General features: G+C 38.7%; 5 protein-coding genes across 5 annotated transcripts; 4 read left to right on the top strand and 1 right to left on the bottom strand.

Annotated features, from left to right (window-relative positions):
* Window positions 1-193: 193 nt before the first annotated feature.
* On the bottom strand, window positions 194-5,108 carry LOC6563888. Its single transcript, XM_043215190.1, has 6 exons — window positions 4,803-5,108; window positions 4,499-4,716; window positions 1,351-1,525; window positions 1,072-1,283; window positions 479-589; window positions 194-377 (listed from the first exon to the last, which is right to left on the bottom strand). Exons 1-6 carry the CDS (start codon window positions 5,106-5,108, stop codon window positions 194-196), a joined length of 1,206 nt encoding a protein of 401 aa, XP_043071125.1.
* Window positions 5,109-5,738: 630 nt separating this feature from the next.
* LOC6563889 lies at window positions 5,739-7,444 on the top strand. Its single transcript, XM_001989432.1, has 3 exons — window positions 5,739-5,960; window positions 6,569-7,092; window positions 7,186-7,444. The coding sequence occupies exons 1-3, from the start codon at window positions 5,739-5,741 to the stop codon at window positions 7,442-7,444; spliced, it is 1,005 nt and encodes a 334-aa protein (XP_001989468.1).
* Window positions 7,445-8,480: 1,036 nt separating this feature from the next.
* Window positions 8,481-9,297, top strand: LOC6563890. Its single transcript, XM_001989433.1, has 3 exons — window positions 8,481-8,666; window positions 8,729-8,934; window positions 8,988-9,297. The coding sequence occupies exons 1-3, from the start codon at window positions 8,481-8,483 to the stop codon at window positions 9,295-9,297; spliced, it is 702 nt and encodes a 233-aa protein (XP_001989469.1).
* A 1,827-nt stretch (window positions 9,298-11,124) lies between these two features.
* Window positions 11,125-12,744, top strand: LOC6563642. The gene is made up of 3 exons (XM_001989434.1): window positions 11,125-11,346; window positions 11,872-12,395; window positions 12,489-12,744. Exons 1-3 carry the CDS (start codon window positions 11,125-11,127, stop codon window positions 12,742-12,744), a joined length of 1,002 nt encoding a protein of 333 aa, XP_001989470.1.
* Window positions 12,745-15,152: 2,408 nt separating this feature from the next.
* LOC6563643 lies at window positions 15,153-16,434 on the top strand. The gene is made up of 3 exons (XM_001989435.3): window positions 15,153-15,374; window positions 15,568-16,085; window positions 16,179-16,434. The coding sequence occupies exons 1-3, from the start codon at window positions 15,153-15,155 to the stop codon at window positions 16,432-16,434; spliced, it is 996 nt and encodes a 331-aa protein (XP_001989471.3).
* The last annotated feature ends 441 nt before the right edge of the window (window positions 16,435-16,875 follow it).

Here is a 16,875-nt window from a genome sequence, read left to right as displayed (position 1 = left end):
GCCTCTCGACATGCCACTGATTGGGCACAATGGGGTGCATGAAAGCTGATTGGGGTGGGTAAGGGGAAGTCGAGAAAAATGAATCGCCATTTATAACCTGTTGGCAACAAGTGAGCGGGGTGCGCCGCGTAATGGGACTGATAGGTAAACGGCCATTAAAACAATTTCATAAGACAATTTTGGTACGACAAATTTATTGGGCATAATAATTTTTCGGCGGCGTCGAGTACTTTCCAAAGGCCAGCTCGAGCAGTGAAAACTGACAGTCGTAGTGCCGGGCACAATCAAAATTATGAGCATGTCTATAGGCATTATCATAGTGTAGAATGTCCGAATTTTCCTCCAGCTCTCGTTTGAAAATTCGTTGCTTGGGCAGACTGCAAGAAACACAAAAAAAAAGGAATGGGGAAGGGGAAGGGAATTAAGTCAAGTAGTTACTCTTTATTATTAAACTCTCTTTTTTGTTATTTGGGCTTACCTGAAAATTGTGCGCAGCATTTCCCCCACCATGTTCATCTTGTTGCGCTGAAAGTACTGACGACTCTCGCAGAGTGTCCGTAAAACGCAATCGCGTCCATTGTAGCCCATGCTGTAAGTAGATAAATCTTTCTGAGAATATGTTGACTAAAGCTGCACATATAATTTTCACACTCAAGTTTGTAACAAGTACAATCTGCAGCATTGTTGGGGTTTGAAGAGCGCTTTGCAATGAACTTTTTATTCTATGATAAATGGTTCATGCTGAAATGTTCAATTAGGATTGTTAGGACTGTAAGCCAATTATGTATTGAATTTTACTCAATTATGTTATGTCTAAAGAATGAATATTATTAATATTAGTAAAAATATTAAAACAATTGTTGGAAAGGTTAACAAAGTTTTCAAAAAACGAAACATAATATGTTTTGAGTTATCGTCTAGCTCAAGAAAATTGTCATTAAAATTTCTTTAAGCAATAAAAGAACTTATATACATTTTTACATGATAATATGATAAGTAAATAAAATAATATTTATTATGTCTAAAAAAGATAATGATATAAGATTATTGGTGTATAGTAATACAAATTACTTGTCAACAATAGCTTCAATATCCTGATAGATAGCGCTTCTGGTGCGACGGCGTAAAAATGCAACTGAAATCGGATGCTGGGAGAAGCCATGCAAACTCTGCAGGACCCACGTGTTATTGGGCAGATCGTATGCAACTCCCCAATTGAGGCCGAAAGCATTGTATGCATAGTTGGGATTACCGATGATGCCCACAGTGAAGCACACAGCAACCTGATCATTGAAAATGTGCACGAAATCAGATATGTTATTCAGTTTTAACGCTGACAGTGACACATACGGTGAACGAGGAGCCCTCGGGAAAGCTGAGATATCGCTTGGGTCGGCTCAGTAAGCGCACCACTTTGGTTGATGGTGGCAGAGCGACACCAGCGGTTGGTGGTGCAGTTGACACAGACGATGTCTTTGCACGTTCCATCATAGTCATCAATGTTGGCGGCGGCCATAAATCATTGTTTGAATCGTTGTCGCGGCGAGTTGCTGCAAGTGCCGCATTCGTTTTATGGCTCATGAAAGTGGATGGTTGCTGCTGCTGTTGCATGGCTGCATTTGCAGCACTTGTTCTTGCAATTAAATCGTAAATCAAAAACTTTACAACAATTAAACGATAATTAAACAACACGAAGTGCGCGTAAATCATGGCCAACTACTACGTGCAACACGCGTCAGTGCTTCGAATTCAACTGCCACAAGATAGCTGCACCTTGCGCCAAGAATCGTTGTACAAAGAATATTGCCAAAGTGAAAATGTGTCAATCGACAGTTAGTGTGCGGAACTCAGAGCCAAACCACTTTTAACAAAGAGCAGTGAACAACGAATAGCAGCAGCCGCCGCAGTCATAGTCACGTTTACATGGCCCATGCAGACCACACACAGGCAGACACATACACACACACACACACACACAGTTCTACACAGCCACATACATACCCACATAGCACACAAATAGACACTGGGCTGTGACATGCCCAGACAGTTTCTGCAGTTTAATTGAATTGTCTGTATTGGGTGTCTGGGCTCGTTGGCATCCACCTGGTGGATGTCGTTGCATGTGTCTAAAGGCAAAAAAAGAAAAAAAGTTAGCGCCTGTGCCAAAGTCAAAGATTCCGCCAACAGCGGCGATGAAGATCTATGGCTTGAAATCCAGACAAGTGATGGAGTGGAAAGCATCCTTGTAGCTTATGATATTTAAACTTTAAGAGTTTTACCAAGAGCACATTTAGTTCGGCCAAGTAGTACATTTAGCTATCATACAAAAACAAGATAATAATTATAAATGAATAACTTTTCTTATCGAATTTTAACACTATTAAAGGCGCCATTATTTATTTTGAACAAATAATATCAATTTTGAATATTCCTTATCACTCATACGGCACGTTGGCACATTACTATTAGTAAATAATAATGGCAAATATTAAATGAAATACACAACACATTTTCTAAATTAATATAAGTTGACAAGCTGATAATTATGACCATGTTCGCATATCTGGTAATGCCAAGCACAGTTACAGCACAGTGTCTGTGTCAGCGACGATGCCGATGTCTGGAAATGTTAAAACAGGTAAACAAACAAACAACTTCATTAACCCCACGGGGCATGCAACGCACACATTCATATCTCCTGTGTGTGTGTGTGGAATCTTTGGGGGCATAGCAAAGCGCTTAGTTGTCCCATTAGAAACGCTGGTAGAGCAAGAGGCAAAAGTCAATGGTACAATTGGCAGGCATCATTTGTGGGCGCTAAGCAAAACAGACAATCGAAGCGAAACCAAACGAAACGAATCGAATCGAATGAAAACAATCATAAAACAGGGCAAATGCCAATCCCAAGATGAGCACGTGTATAAGAGCCGTGCTAAGGTCAATGGGACACCCACGAAAATGGACGGCAAAAGTTAAAGTAAAATTGCCTGGCCAAAAACTTCTGATGACCACTTGAAGCTTAGCAGACACTGCAAATGACGCACAAATAGTGGACCAAAGCTTTTTGATTACCATGACAATGTGCATACACACACACATTTACCATGAATTTGTGTATGTGTGTGTGTTTGTGCGTGTGGTCATATCTGTTTCGTTTTGATAAGGCCAAGACATTTTCCAGATTGAAGGAACCAGATACCCAGGCCAAATGGGTACAGGCAAATTCGTATGATATCCATATGCAGATGTCGTTGCTTCGAAGGCGTTGCACATAATTCACACCAATTATGGTCTATTTTGTTATGCAATTCCTTTTTGGTGGGGTCAATATTAAAGTTGTGCGCGCAGTGGCAAAAAGACTTTTCGGATATTAAACTATTTCCGAAGCATACAAAAAGCCAATTTAAATGCTAATATAAAATACCAACGTTTTATTATTATGCCAGCCGCACGCATTCACACTCACACAAACACAGACACACACACAGACAAATAGAAGCACACACAGAATGTTGTAAGGAGAGAGGGTAAAGGGGACGCAGGTCTAGGTCGTAAGAGGGACGACCACTTGGGCTGTGTGAAAGTTATCTTGGCTTTGGCCGCACTGTGCGTGAAAAGCCAAGTGGCTGGGTTGATTTTGGCAGTTACATACAAACACACAAACTCGCATACGTGTAGATATATAGGCATTTATATATATGTATCTCTATGTGTGTGCACATAAGTGTGTATAAATCTATACTCACTCACTTTAGAGGGTGGACTGGAATAGTGAGTGCATTCATATACGAATACACAGCTCAGGAGGCAAACTAACAGACACTCGAAGCATTTGATACATATGATTTTGGTATTGTGCTACTTATTTCGATGCCTAAATACAAATGCAAATATCAATTTCGACTGTTAACTTTACGATTTTGTGGTTGCACTTAAAGAAAGTTATGACATATGTTCTAACTACAATCATTAGACTTAATCAAATACTAAATTTAGAATAATGAAAATGTTCTGATATATATTCAGTTTGACTTAAGTTGTGCCAAACTTAGTACAAATGAGTGTAGACCAGCACATAAGCTTGTGATTCATGCTGAAAACTTGAATGTTAAATCAAATTATGTCTTAAATTCAGATCAACTAACATTATTAAATTGTATACAAATTTAAATTGTAAAAAGCTTAAAACGTTGTTTTCTTTGTAGATTCAGATAGTTATCTCTCATCTTCAAGCTACAAGATATTTTAAATTTCCATAACTCAAATATTTTTTGGTGCTAATAACTTTCATAATATTTTTTTCTGATTAACAATATCTCATTAAGAAATTTGCTTTAGTAATTAGGATTAAATTAAAATAAAGATACACTAAATCAATATAATGTAAAATTTGGCTATATGAGAGGTGAAATAATTATTTAAGCTTATGCTATTTAAATACCTTACCGCATCGAAAATATCACATAGACTTCCCTTTGATGGGTGGGATAAGGCTTACCTGTCTATCATTGTCTCGAAGTTGCCGTAGAGATCACGTCGATGCCTGCGCTTGATTTTGGCCTGGGCCGAGCCGGGTTTCCTTGTATTCCAGCCATGGGCGTTGTGTAACACCCATGTAATGTTGGGCAAATCGTACGCAATGCCCCAATTTAGACCAAAGCTAAGATACAAGTAGTGAGGATTGCCAATGACGCCTGTGGTCAGACACACAGCGGCCTAAGTTGATTGGTAAAGAATTTGGCTTAAACTATGCAAAAAGTTTGCTGGCTTTTGTTTATGTGCTGTGCGTTTTGTTGACTTACAGATGCCGACGAGCCAACCGGAAATGCCACAAATCGTTTACCCCTCGAAAGCTTATGCTGCGACAGTGGCATCAATGAAGCAGCATGTGGTGCCACTGGATCCACTGGCATTTCCTCAGCATTTGTCAGCGAGACATTGTTGACGTGGGCTTCGAAGTTTGTATGCGCCTTAGTGGGCAATGCCAGTTGCGGCGTTTTGGCAAACACATCCAAAACATCACTGTTGGCTATGGCATTCACTGATATATCGCCATGAGAATGGCCTAACAGCAGCAGCGGCAGCGAAAGCAGCCAAGTTGTTGACATATTCTCGCTGCGTACTATTTAACAACTGAACCACAAATTTTTCTTTCATATTGACTGCTGCATTTGATTTATCATTCCCATTTAAATGTGTGTGCCAAATGACCAAGTTGTTAATTAAATTAGATAGCCAACGGGTTTAAAGATTGACCTAATTCTGGAATCACGCTTTGGTTTTATGCACTCAGAAAAAAAAAACCGAATTCAAATTAAGAAAGTAGATTTCCTAAACGGAAGGTGCATCCTTGTAAAAAATATGTTGTTATTTCAAAGTACACTATTTGCTACACTTTTCTAAATTCCATAGTCTCACATCTGCAGAATTTTCAATTAAGTATTTTTTTCTGCTCTGACATTAAAGTTAATAAAACCATTTTACGATTCCAAACCAACTTATTTTATTTCTAAAAACGAGATAAAATAATGCTGCTACTGCTTTGCAGGCCGATTCATTTTAGAGTGAATATTTTTTGAGTGTGCCAGCGCAGCCAAATCTAACTGATTATTTAAGTAAATACACTTGCATTGCGATCAATCAAGGCCCGCACACAAGGTTCTAATCAAACCTAACGTTCTTTGGCCAACTTTGCTCTTCAGTATCTCAGTTGCTGAAGACTTGCACGGGTCGTCGTTATGGGAAATCGCATTGTCCTTTTGCTGGTTGAACTGCTGTTAGCTGTGTCGCTGACCTTGGCCAACGCTGCCAACTACAGCAGCTTCAGCTCGGACAGTTTCAACAACTCCAACAGCTCCAATCGTGCTGTCAGTTATCTTCGTGAGGAATCTTTTCATCTGCCGCACTTGGTGCACCGGCAAAAGCGCTGGCTTACTTTTGAACTTGGCAGCGCTGTCACAGTGAGTTGGGTTTCATTCAAAGGATCCGTGTTAGTTTCAATTGCATAAAAACTAAAATGAATCAGTAAGACGAATGTATTACCATTCAATGCTCCTCGCATCTCTAAAAAGCATGAATCAGTTTTGAAACAAATGCAAAGTATATAGGAATAACTGTTATCAAGGGCACCACAAACTATTATACTGAAAAAAATCAAATAAGTATCACTTACATTTTAGTAGTCATATTACCAAATAAGGTAACGAAAACAATATTTTCAATTTATAAAAGTAAAAAAACGAGCATTTTCGAAACAATTAATTTGTTTTGATCGCAACTTGTCATAGAGTCATACTCTTATTATTATTGAAAATATTAAATATCAATCTTAAAAGGTAATTAATTTGGAATATTATGTTTAATTATATTGTTAGATAATAAGTACGGACCAAATAAGGACGATAATAGATCTTGATAGAAGTCTCTGTAAGCAATGCGGACAAAATAATTAAGCGCAACATCTCTAAAAGAACTTAAGAACTTACTTAAGAACTTACTTAAGAACTATTTGCTATTGATCTCTTCTAGCTAAAAAAAACATTAACGTTGTATCCCTTTTGCTCAACAGCTAACTGGCAATTGTGCTAAGGCTGTACCGGACACCATACCCAGGGGCTTGCTTTTCCTCGGCGAGGTAACAGCAATTTATCCGTTGCCTGCAGCCATTGAGGACTGGTTCCCGCGACGTAAAGGAAGGCCAAAACCAGTACCACCACCACCACCGCCAGTTGTACCGCCACCACCACCACCATCTCTAGCTTTGCCAGTTCCAAATCCCGTTGTACCAGTTCCAGTAGCACAGCAACGACTGATTGTGCCCTTAAGTCCTGCCGATCCCGTTCATTCCTTTTACTATACGTATCCACAAGCTACGCCGATTCTGGGTCAGCGCAAGTCCCATGTGAACCAGGTGCATAGTGGCTGTCCGGCTTCAAAACTGGTGAAGGATCCTTATGGTAACTACTATTGTCGACCCACTGCCGTATCTCGTCGTCTGAGACGAGAGCTTGAGAGGAATGGAGCAAATCTTCTGAATCAGGGACTGAGTCCAAATGGCATGCTCTTCGATTTGCTGGCCATGTTGTCTGAGATGTACGTAATCTAAATGCCATTTGCTCCGCTCGATCGCTTACTTTGTCTGTCTCATTCTCCACCTCTTTTCTATTTCTTCTTTATCATGTATAGCCATCAGTATAATCCGCGCTATTGCATCATGCGAACACTTTGCGAGGCGCGCCATCTGTTGGCACCACCGGGTGAATCGTTGTTCCATGATATCTTTCGCATTCTGCTGCGATATGTGCATCCAGAGATTGCCCATAAGCCCACATATCACAAGGCCTTCACAACAGGCCATTCGCTGCATGAGTGCGTACAGTGGTATGGCGCACACTGTCCCCATAGTTTTTTGATGGGCTACAGCGAACATTTCCACAAGATTTAATAAAGCCACATAAAAGACACATGCAATTACGTCATTTACTTATTTGGGTCAGCGTGCTGAACTTTTTGCTAATGATTACTGATTGCTGAGTGCAGTAGCAGGCAGCTGTTGCATGACAAAAAGCTATTGTTGAACAATCCTTAACTAATACCAGAAAAACTTAAAGATGAAAGTTGGAATCCAAAACTTTTCAAGTAGAGTTTTTGTTTATAGCAACATTATAGTGTTATAGTCTTGAAACATTTATAATTTTTATTGGGTACATCTCGATTAGTATTTTTAGAAACTTGCCTTCACTATCCAGTAAACGTATTTATAGGTATGAATTATCAGTAAATAAATATTTAAATATTTATTTTAATTTATTATTCATTAAACAAATTTTAATTTATTATTTTTCTGTTTCATCTTGTGATAATAACTTAAGATAGTGTTTAGAGTTGCTAATTATAAGGTAAGTTAATAGTAATAATAACTGTGGTTAAGGGCGAATGTTCTTGGCTTTTTGTTGAGTGCATTAATTCCTCATTCTTCCTCCCTTTACTGCCGGAAACAGAAATTTTTTAATGTTGGCCAAATAATGGCTTACCAGAAATTGGCAACGCAAAAAAAAAATTAATTATGTGTCAAGCCAAAAATTGCAATTGAATTTCAGTGAATGTCCAAATACGGTTATATTTATGGGCATATATATATATATATATATATATATATTTGTACACACGTACATGTCTCTTGGGTTGCATTTTTTTCACAAGTTCGAGCTTACATGTTTTGTAATTCCAGTTATTTGTTTTTGAGTTTCATTAACACATTAAGTCCATTTTTTGTACACTAATGTGAATTTACCATATCGCATAACAGCAAACATTAAAGTTAACTGTGATTCGTCGTCAGAGTGTTTGTAGGTAGCCGCTAATCAGTGCAGTCAATAACACTTGAGCTAATAGGCCACTAAAGAGTTAAACAGGTGAGTGACTAACAGGAGGAGGCTTTTAGTGCAGACCAGTCTGAATCCGAACGTGAAACTGTCAAAATGACATGCCTACTCCACTTAATGCTTACCGTAGTAGTTCTGCTCACGGCTTTGCACACATCTATTGCTGTGGAGGTGAACGAGGTAGCTGAGGTAGCAGGTGGTGACAATGTCACCAGGGCGGTGACAAAGATACTTAGCCGACAAAAACGTTATTTGGCGTTTCCGGAGGGCTCTTCAGTTTCGGTGTGAGTGAAGTCAATTGATGTTGTAGCTTCACAGAGTAATTAATACTCTCGCTTGCACAGGCTGCGATTTGCTTGACAATCGGCATGATTGGTAATCCCGATGTGGACTATCTTAGCTGGGCTGTCAACTGGGGTGTTGCCTACAACCTGCCCAATCATAATTGGGTCATTCAGCATGCACATGGCTTTGCCAATCTCACCAAGGCGATGCTGCAACGCCGATCGCGACGCAGCCTCTATGATGAGATGCAGTCCGCACTTGAAAGGTAAGTGTGCTCGGACTTACCTTATGACTTCTTGCTATATTTCCCATTATTAGCATGGGCTTCAATGGACGCGCCTGTGTTGCTCGTGCTCTATGCGAAAGTGGCAAGTATATGCATGCTCCCGGCCAGCAAGGCAACATGTTGGAGGAATTGGTTCGCACCGTTCTCAGTATGCCCAGATCGGAGGTTGTGGAATATGAGCCGCAGGCGCACCATCACTATGACCGCATTTATCGACGCTCCAAGCGGCACTCTCGAGACTGCCATGAGCTCTATCCCGGCTGTCAGTTTTCTTTGCTTGCCATGGCTCTGGGAAAGTATGTGACAGCACCGGCGCAGTTTAACAAATTTAATTTTATGTGAATAAATTATTTAATCCCACAATCATATGACCATTTTTCAAACAAATAAATCATTCAAGAATTTTTTTAAATAAATTACTTTTATACTTCTTTATATTTATTTTTGACATTTTGGTTGAGTTCATTCGATGCTATTTTAGCAAAATGGCTATAATGCAGTTGAGCAAAGCTATTTAATAGGCAGAAGAATGCTTATTCGACCCCATAAGCTATATATATTCTTAACCACAATCAACAGCGGTGTCGATCAATCTATGATCTCAGAGATCATAAGAGCTATATATATCATAAACACCGGTATAAACTTGATGAAGTTTTACGTAGCTTAATTATTTGATTTTGGCTTCATCATTCACTTACATACTTGCACTCACATATGCCAACATGCAAATTAATATTCCACCTTAAGAGCTTCTAAGCCCTGTGGAAAAACAAAATAAGTTAAGATGTGTAAGTAAAAATGAAATATATGTAAATTCACTTATCTTTAAGGTGAAATTATATTAAATAAAGGCTCGACCAATTTTAAATTAAACGCCGTCTGTGTGAACGGTCTGTACTCGCGTCAGACAAAGTGCACAAATTGGAGTGTTACTTCCACTGGGAGCCAAGGAAATCGATAAAATCGATAGTCGCAAATCGATTAGGCCTCATATCTCCCACAATTTTAAGACTACAGTGACAAAATTTGGTCGGTGGGTTGTTAGAAATTCCACAATGTGTGGCTAGAGCCACAAAATTTTGAAAGTATTTTGCTGGTAACTCCCAACTCAAGAGATTGATTAAAACCTGGATGGCCACGCCCACTTTGCCTTCCCAACCCGATAAACCTGTAAGGGTAGGTCATATTACACCAATCTCTCACAATTTGAAAGCTAGAGCCACAAAATTTGAAGGGTATATTACTTGTATTTGGACCACGCCCACGTGGCCTACATCTCCCGCAATTTACGAGCTACATTTACCAAACTTGGAAGGAAGATTACGCCCACTCCCGCCACCAAACCAAACAAAAGCCTATATCTATTAAAATATTAACGACCAAGTTTGACAGTAGATTACTAAAAATCTCCTTCAAAGACAGGTATTTCCTGGCTACACCCACACTTTTCTTTGCTACCTCTCAAAGTATTTCGCAGTCAGCTATGCCAGACTGCAACGTTCTCCATTGTTAAATCTTTGGTTTGTATTTGTCATTTTAGCGCTAATCTGTGAGCAAATTTGAATGTCACAGCATACAATCTTACACAAGAGATCACTGTCGGAAAAAAACTCTCTAATATTTAGAAAACTTGCAAATACACTGAAATTTTTTTTAAAGATTTTATTTATTTTATTCTTTATAAAGAGAGCTTATAAATTATAAATTGAAATAATGTAATTTGAAAAACTTTCATCCTGCCTGCAACTTGATCTTGAAAATATGCGTTTGTTTGTATGCGTTTTCCGACATTCAAAAAACGCACAATGTTTTTAAGAAGAGGATTTCCATTGAAAATGTGAAAAACACAAACATTTTGTGATTGTTGATGAAAGTTGTGCGATTTTGAGTTCAGGAAATTTAATTAATAATTTAGAGATTATTCTATTGCATTTTGCATTTTAGGGAACCTTACTCATTTTTAGGACAAATTTTCTTTAGAGTGCAGCCCAGGGAATTTCAACTAAATGTTTGAGCTATCTAACTTGCATTGTATTCAAAAATGTTTCACACGGCAGGTATAAATTGACTAGCCAAGTCTCAACTTCTTTGGCCAACTATATTCTCCAGTTCTGCCGGCGTCTGCCTTAGTATTTCAGTTGATGAAGACTTGCACGGGTCGTCGTTATGGGAAATCGCATTGTCCTTTTGCTGGTTGAACTGCTGTTAGCTGTGTCGCTGACCTTGGCCAACGCTGCCAACAACAGTAACTTCAGCTCGGACAGTTTCAACAATTCCAACAGCTCCAATCGTGCAGTCAGTTATCTTCGTAAGGAATCGTTCCATCTACCGCACTTGCTGCATAGACAAAAGCGCTGGCTTATCTTTGAACCTGGGTCCAACGTTTTAGTAAGTAACATTTTCACAAACTAGTATCACGTACATTTTATTAGTCACAATAAAATCGAATAGCTTTTGGATTAAATAATCTTTTAATCTAATACGATAGGAAAAAATTAATAATTTGAGAACAAAATAAAAAGCAGTTAAATATATAATCATCAAGTCAATCGAAATATTGCTTAAGTTGACAAATTTTCAATTCAGAACTTTTTGCTTTTGGGTTTTTTGTTTGTGACGTGCTAAAGATAAATAAATATTCAAAATAATCTTCCCGTTAAAAGACGTAATTAAAATAAACGTTTCAAACAAACAATGATAATATTAAATATGTGTGTAAAATATACATGAAAAGTTATAAATATGAAACGTATTTTTTAAACTACACATGTGGCAAAGTTAAAACAATAGTCTCTCTAAGGAATGTTTTTAAAATATAGGGAAATCTGATCTGACGATATTGCTTAAATTGCTTGCTACTTTGCTCTTAGTAAATTTATATTGACAATACTCGTTATTCCATTTGCTCAACAGCTAACTATCACTGTACTTAAAAATGTGGTTGGCGACATACCCCTAGGCTTGATGCAAGTTATAGAAGCAACATGCGTCTATCCGATGCCTGGTGACATTGTGGACTGGTTTCCGCGACGCAAAGGCAGGCCAAAGCCAGTACCACCACCACCAGCGCCAGTTGTACCGCCACCACCACCACCATCTCTAGCTTTGCCAGTTCCAAATCCCGTTGTACCAGTTCCAGTAGCACAGCAACGACTGATTGTGCCCTTAAGTCCTGCCGATCCCGTTCATTCCTTTTACTATACGTATCCACAAGCTACGCCGATTCTGGGTCAGCGCAAGTCCCATGTGAACCAGGTGCATAGTGGCTGTCCGGCTTCAAAACTGGTGAAGGATCCTTATGGTAACTACTATTGTCGACCCACTGCCGTATCTCGTCGTCTGAGGCGGGAGCTTGAGAGGAATGGTGCGAATCTTCTGAATCAGGGACTGAGTCCAAATGGCATGCTCTTCGATTTGCTGGCCATGTTGTCTGAGATGTACGTAATCTAAATGCCATTTGCTCAGCTCGATCGCTTACTTTGTCTGTCTCATTCTCCACCTCTTTTCTATTTCTTCTTTATCATGTATAGCCATCAGTATAATCCGCGCTATTGCATCATGCGAACACTTTGCGAGGCGCGCCATCTGTTGGCACCACCGGGTGAATCGTTGTTCCATGATATCTTTCGCATTCTGCTGCGATATGTGCATCCAGAGATTGCCCATAAGCCCACATATCACAAGGCCTTCACAACAGGCCATTCGCTGCATGAGTGCGTACAGTGGTATGGCGCACACTGTCCCCAGAGTTTTTTGCTGCGTTTGAGCGAACATATTCTGACCTAATTTGTGCATTCATTTAATAAAGCCACATGCAAAAGACACATGCAAATATGTCAGTGTACTGAACCTATTTGGAACTGTAGTGGCCAGCTGTTGTATGCTGTTGTATGACACAAAGCTAGTGGCTGCCATTGTTGAATTAATCTGATAGATATTCCTTGAGCGAATCTCGATGTGAATACTCCTGTGAAATATATTTAAAATAGAAAAGTTTCTTACAAACTGAATTCAGATATTATTATTATTTTCCTGCACTATCTGCCAAGAACATTTTTCCATAAATTGGGAATTTTAAAAGTTGTATTTTACTGTAGGTCAGCCCAAAAAGTGCAATTGAATTTTAGCAAAAGGCTAAAATAAATTATTATTGTACATTTACATATATATGTTTATACCCTGAACCCATTAAAAATGGGTAAAAAGGGTAAAATGGTTTTGTGCAAATGAATGAACAGGCAGAAGGATGCATTTCCGACCCCAGAAAGTATATATATTCTTGATCAGGGTCAACAGCCGAGTCGATGTAGCCATGTCCGTCTGTCAGTCCGTCGGTATGAATACGCAGATCTCAGAGACTGTATGAGTTTGCTTTATTTTATCGATAACTACCGATAATAACCGATTTCCGATAGCAATAAATGCTACAATTTTAAAGGCAGAATTCTTCTAATTAATATATATTATGCATATACATATTATTGATTAACTGCCCAAATTTCATCAGCTGTAAGTTTTCTTTGCTTGCCATGGTTCTGGGAAAGTATGTGACAGCACCGGCGCAGTTTAACAAATTTAATTTTATGTGAATAAATTATTTAATCCCACAAGCATATGACCATTTTTCAAACAAATCATTCAAGATTTATGTTAAATAAATTACTTTTATACTTCTTTATATTTATTTTTGACATTTTGGTTGAGTTCATTCTATGCTATTTTAGCAAAAAGGCTATAATGCAGTTGAGCAAAGCTATTTAATAGGCAGAAGAATGCTTATTCGACCCCATAAGCTATATATATTCTTAACCACAATCAACAGCGGTGTCGATCAATCTATGATCTCAGAGATCATAAGAGCTATATATATCATAAACAGCGGAATAAACTTGATGAAGTTTTACGTAGCTTAATTATTTGATTTGGGCTTCATCATTCACTTACATACTTGCACTCACATATGCCAACATGCAAATTAATATTCCATCTTAAGAGCTTATAAGCCCTGTGGAAAAACAAAATAAGTTAAGATGTGTAAATAAAAATTTAAGGTGAAATTATATTAAAGAAAGGCTCGACCAATTTTAAATTAAACGCCGTCTGTGTGAACGGTCTGTACTCCCGTCAGACAAAGTGCAAAAATTGGAGTGTTACTTCCACTGGGAGCCAAGGAAATCGATAAAATCGATAGTCGCAAATCGATTAGGCCTCATATCTCCCACAATTTTAAGACTACAGTGACAAAATTTGGTTGATGGGTTGTTAGAAATTCCACAATGTGTGGCTAGAGCCACAAAATTTTGAAAGTATTTTGCTGGTAACTCCCAACTCAAGACCATTATTTTTTTTTCCCCAAAACATAAACAAGGATGATTACGAAAATCCTTCTCTATAATTTGTTCAAGCCACGTCCACTCCCGCCCCTAATCAAACAAAATCCTATATCTATTAAAATATTACGGACTAAGTTTGACAGTAGATTACTAAAAATCTCCTTCAAAGACAGGTATTTCCTGGCTACACCCACACTTTTCTTTGCTACCTCTCAAAGTATTTCGCAGTCGGCTATGCCCGACTGCAACGTTCTCCACAGTTAAATCTTTGGTTTGTATTTGTCATTTTAGCGCTAATCTGTGAGCAAATTTGAATGTCACAGCATACAATCTTACACAAGAGAAAAAAAAAACATTAAAAACTTGCAAATACACTGAAATTTTTTTTAAAGGTTTTATTTATTTTATTCTTTATAAAGAGAGTTTATAAATTATAAATTGAAATAAAGTAATTTGAAAAACTTTCATCCTGCCTGCAACTTGATCTTGAAAATATACGTTTGTTTGCATGCGTTTTCCGACAAAGTTTTTAAAACAAAAAAAAACAAAATTGTGATTGTCGATTAAAGTTGTGCGATTTTGAGTTCAGGAAATTTAATTAATAATTTAGAGATTATTCTATTGCATTTTGCATTTTAGGGAACCCTACTAATTTTTAGGACGAATTTTCTTTAGAGTGCAGCCCGGGCAATTTCAACTAAATGTTTGAGCAATCTAATTTGCATTGTATTCAAAAATGGTTCACACAACAGGTATAAATTGACTAGCCAAGTCTCAACTTCTTTGGCCAACTATATTCTCCAGTTCTGCCGGCGTCTGCCTTAGTATTTCAGTTGATGAAGACTTGCACGGGTCGTCGTTATGGGAAATCGCATTGTCCTTTTGCTGGTTGAACTGCTGTTAGTTGTGTCGCTGACCTTGGCCAACGCTGCCAACAACAGTAGCTTCAGCTCGGACAGTTTCAACAATTCCAACAGCTCCAATCGTGCAGTCAGTTATCTTCGTAAGGAATCATTCAATCTACCGCACTTGCTGCATAGACAAAAGCGCTGGCTTATCTTTGAACTTGGCGCCACCATCTCAGTGAGTAGCGTTGCATTTAAAAGATCCGCATCAGTTTCAGTTGCTTAAAAATTAAAATGAATCAGTGAGTTGAATGTATATACATTTTTAAACAAATGCAAAATATATAGGAATATATGTTACCAATACCTATTTGCTATTGATCTCTTCTAGTTAAAAAAACATTACCGTTGTATCCCTTTTTGCTCAACAGCTAACTGGCAGCAGTACTAAGTCTTTACTGGATCCCGTCCCCAGTAGCTTGCTTTTCCTCTTCGAGGTTGCAGTAATTTATCCGTTGCCTGCAGGCATTGAGGACTGGTTTCCGCGACGCAAAGGCAGGCCAAAGCCAGTACCACCACCACCACCGCCAGTTGTACCGCCACCACCACCGCAATCTTTAGCTTTGCCAGTTCCAAGTCCCGTTGTACCAGTTCCAGTAGCACAGCAACGACTGATTGTGCCCTTAAGTCCTGCCGATCCCGTTCATTCCTTTTACTATACGTATCCACAAGCAATTCTGGGTCAGCGCAAATCCTATGTGAACCAGGTGCATAGTGGCTGTCCGGCTTCAAAACTGGTGAAGGATCCTTATGGTAACTACTATTGTCGACCCACTGCCGTATCTCGTCGTCTGAGGCGGGAGCTTGAGAGGAATGGTGCGAATCTTCTGAAACAGGGAGAGAGTCCACATAGCATGCTCTTCGATTTGCTGGCCATGTTGTCTGAGATGTACGTAATCTAAATGCCATTTGCTCAGCTCGATCGCTTACTTTGTCTGTCTCATTCTCCGCCTCTTTTCTATTTCTTCTTTATCATGTATAGCCATCAGTATAATCCGCGCTATTGCATCATGCGAACACTTTGCGAGGCGCGCCATCTGTTGGCACCACCGGGTGAATCGTTGTTCCATGATATCTTTCGCATTCTGCTGCGATATGTGCATCCAGAGATTGCCCATAAGCCCACATATCACAAGGCCTTCACAACAGGCCATTCGCTGCATGAGTGCGTACAGTGGTATGGCGCACACTGTCCCCAGAGTTTTTTGCTGCGTTTGAGCGAACATATTCTGACCTAATTTGTGCATTCATTTAATAAAGCCACATGCAAAAGACACATGCAAATATGTCAGTGTACTGAACCTATTTGGAACTGTAGTGGCCAGCTGTTGTATGCTGTTGTATGACACAAAGCTAGTGGCTGCCATTGTTGAATTAATCTGATAGATATTCCTTGAGCGAATCTCGATGTGAATACTCCTGTGAAATATATTTAAAATAGAAAAGTTTCTTACAAACTGAATTCAGATCATATTGTGTGCACATACAAATTGTTTCTAAAGTTCTGAAATATATTTTCATATATTATATTGGCTGATCAATAATAGTGATTGAATTTTTAAATATATATTTTTATTTAAGTGTTTAAAGTGCAATATACTCAGTTGTAGATTAGTTATTTGGCGTTTCCGGAGGGCTGTTCAGTTTCGAGGTGAGTGAAGTCAATTAATTTGTTGTAG

Source organism: Drosophila grimshawi, unplaced genomic scaffold, assembly GCF_018153295.1.
Source record: "Drosophila grimshawi isolate 15287-2541.00 unplaced genomic scaffold, ASM1815329v1 contig_311, whole genome shotgun sequence".
Classification (NCBI taxonomy): Eukaryota; Metazoa; Arthropoda; class Insecta; order Diptera; family Drosophilidae; genus Drosophila; species Drosophila grimshawi.
The sequence above is the reverse complement of the archived record's forward strand: the minus strand, read 5'-3'. Positions and strand labels throughout refer to the sequence as shown.

Bases quoted from the DNA above. Each gene is read 5' to 3' on its own strand.
- LOC6563889 (XM_001989432.1), top strand. From the start codon at position 5,739: ATGGGAAATCGCATTGTCCTTTTGCTGGTTGAACTGCTGTTAGCTGTG. The intron at 5,961-6,568 runs GTGAGTTGGGTT...TTTGCTCAACAG, and splicing joins AACTTGGCAGCGCTGTCACA to CTAACTGGCAATTGTGCTAA. The intron at 7,093-7,185 runs GTACGTAATCTA...TATCATGTATAG, and splicing joins CTGGCCATGTTGTCTGAGAT to CCATCAGTATAATCCGCGCT.
- LOC6563642 (XM_001989434.1), top strand. From the start codon at position 11,125: ATGGGAAATCGCATTGTCCTTTTGCTGGTTGAACTGCTGTTAGCTGTG. The intron at 11,347-11,871 runs GTAAGTAACATT...TTTGCTCAACAG, and splicing joins AACCTGGGTCCAACGTTTTA to CTAACTATCACTGTACTTAA. The intron at 12,396-12,488 runs GTACGTAATCTA...TATCATGTATAG, and splicing joins CTGGCCATGTTGTCTGAGAT to CCATCAGTATAATCCGCGCT.
- LOC6563888 (XM_043215190.1), bottom strand. From the start codon at position 5,108: ATGTCAACAACTTGGCTGCTTTCGCTGCCGCTGCTGCTGTTAGGCCAT. The intron at 590-1,071 runs GTAATTTGTATT...ATCTACTTACAG, and splicing joins ATTGAAGCTATTGTTGACAA to CATGGGCTACAATGGACGCG. The intron at 378-478 runs GTAAGCCCAAAT...TGTTTCTTGCAG, and splicing joins ATGCTGCGCACAATTTTCAG to TCTGCCCAAGCAACGAATTT.
- LOC6563890 (XM_001989433.1), top strand. From the start codon at position 8,481: ATGACATGCCTACTCCACTTAATGCTTACCGTAGTAGTTCTGCTCACG. The intron at 8,667-8,728 runs GTGTGAGTGAAG...TCGCTTGCACAG, and splicing joins CGGAGGGCTCTTCAGTTTCG to GCTGCGATTTGCTTGACAAT. The intron at 8,935-8,987 runs GTAAGTGTGCTC...TCCCATTATTAG, and splicing joins ATGCAGTCCGCACTTGAAAG to CATGGGCTTCAATGGACGCG.
- LOC6563643 (XM_001989435.3), top strand. From the start codon at position 15,153: ATGGGAAATCGCATTGTCCTTTTGCTGGTTGAACTGCTGTTAGTTGTG. The intron at 15,375-15,567 runs GTGAGTAGCGTT...TTTGCTCAACAG, and splicing joins AACTTGGCGCCACCATCTCA to CTAACTGGCAGCAGTACTAA. The intron at 16,086-16,178 runs GTACGTAATCTA...TATCATGTATAG, and splicing joins CTGGCCATGTTGTCTGAGAT to CCATCAGTATAATCCGCGCT.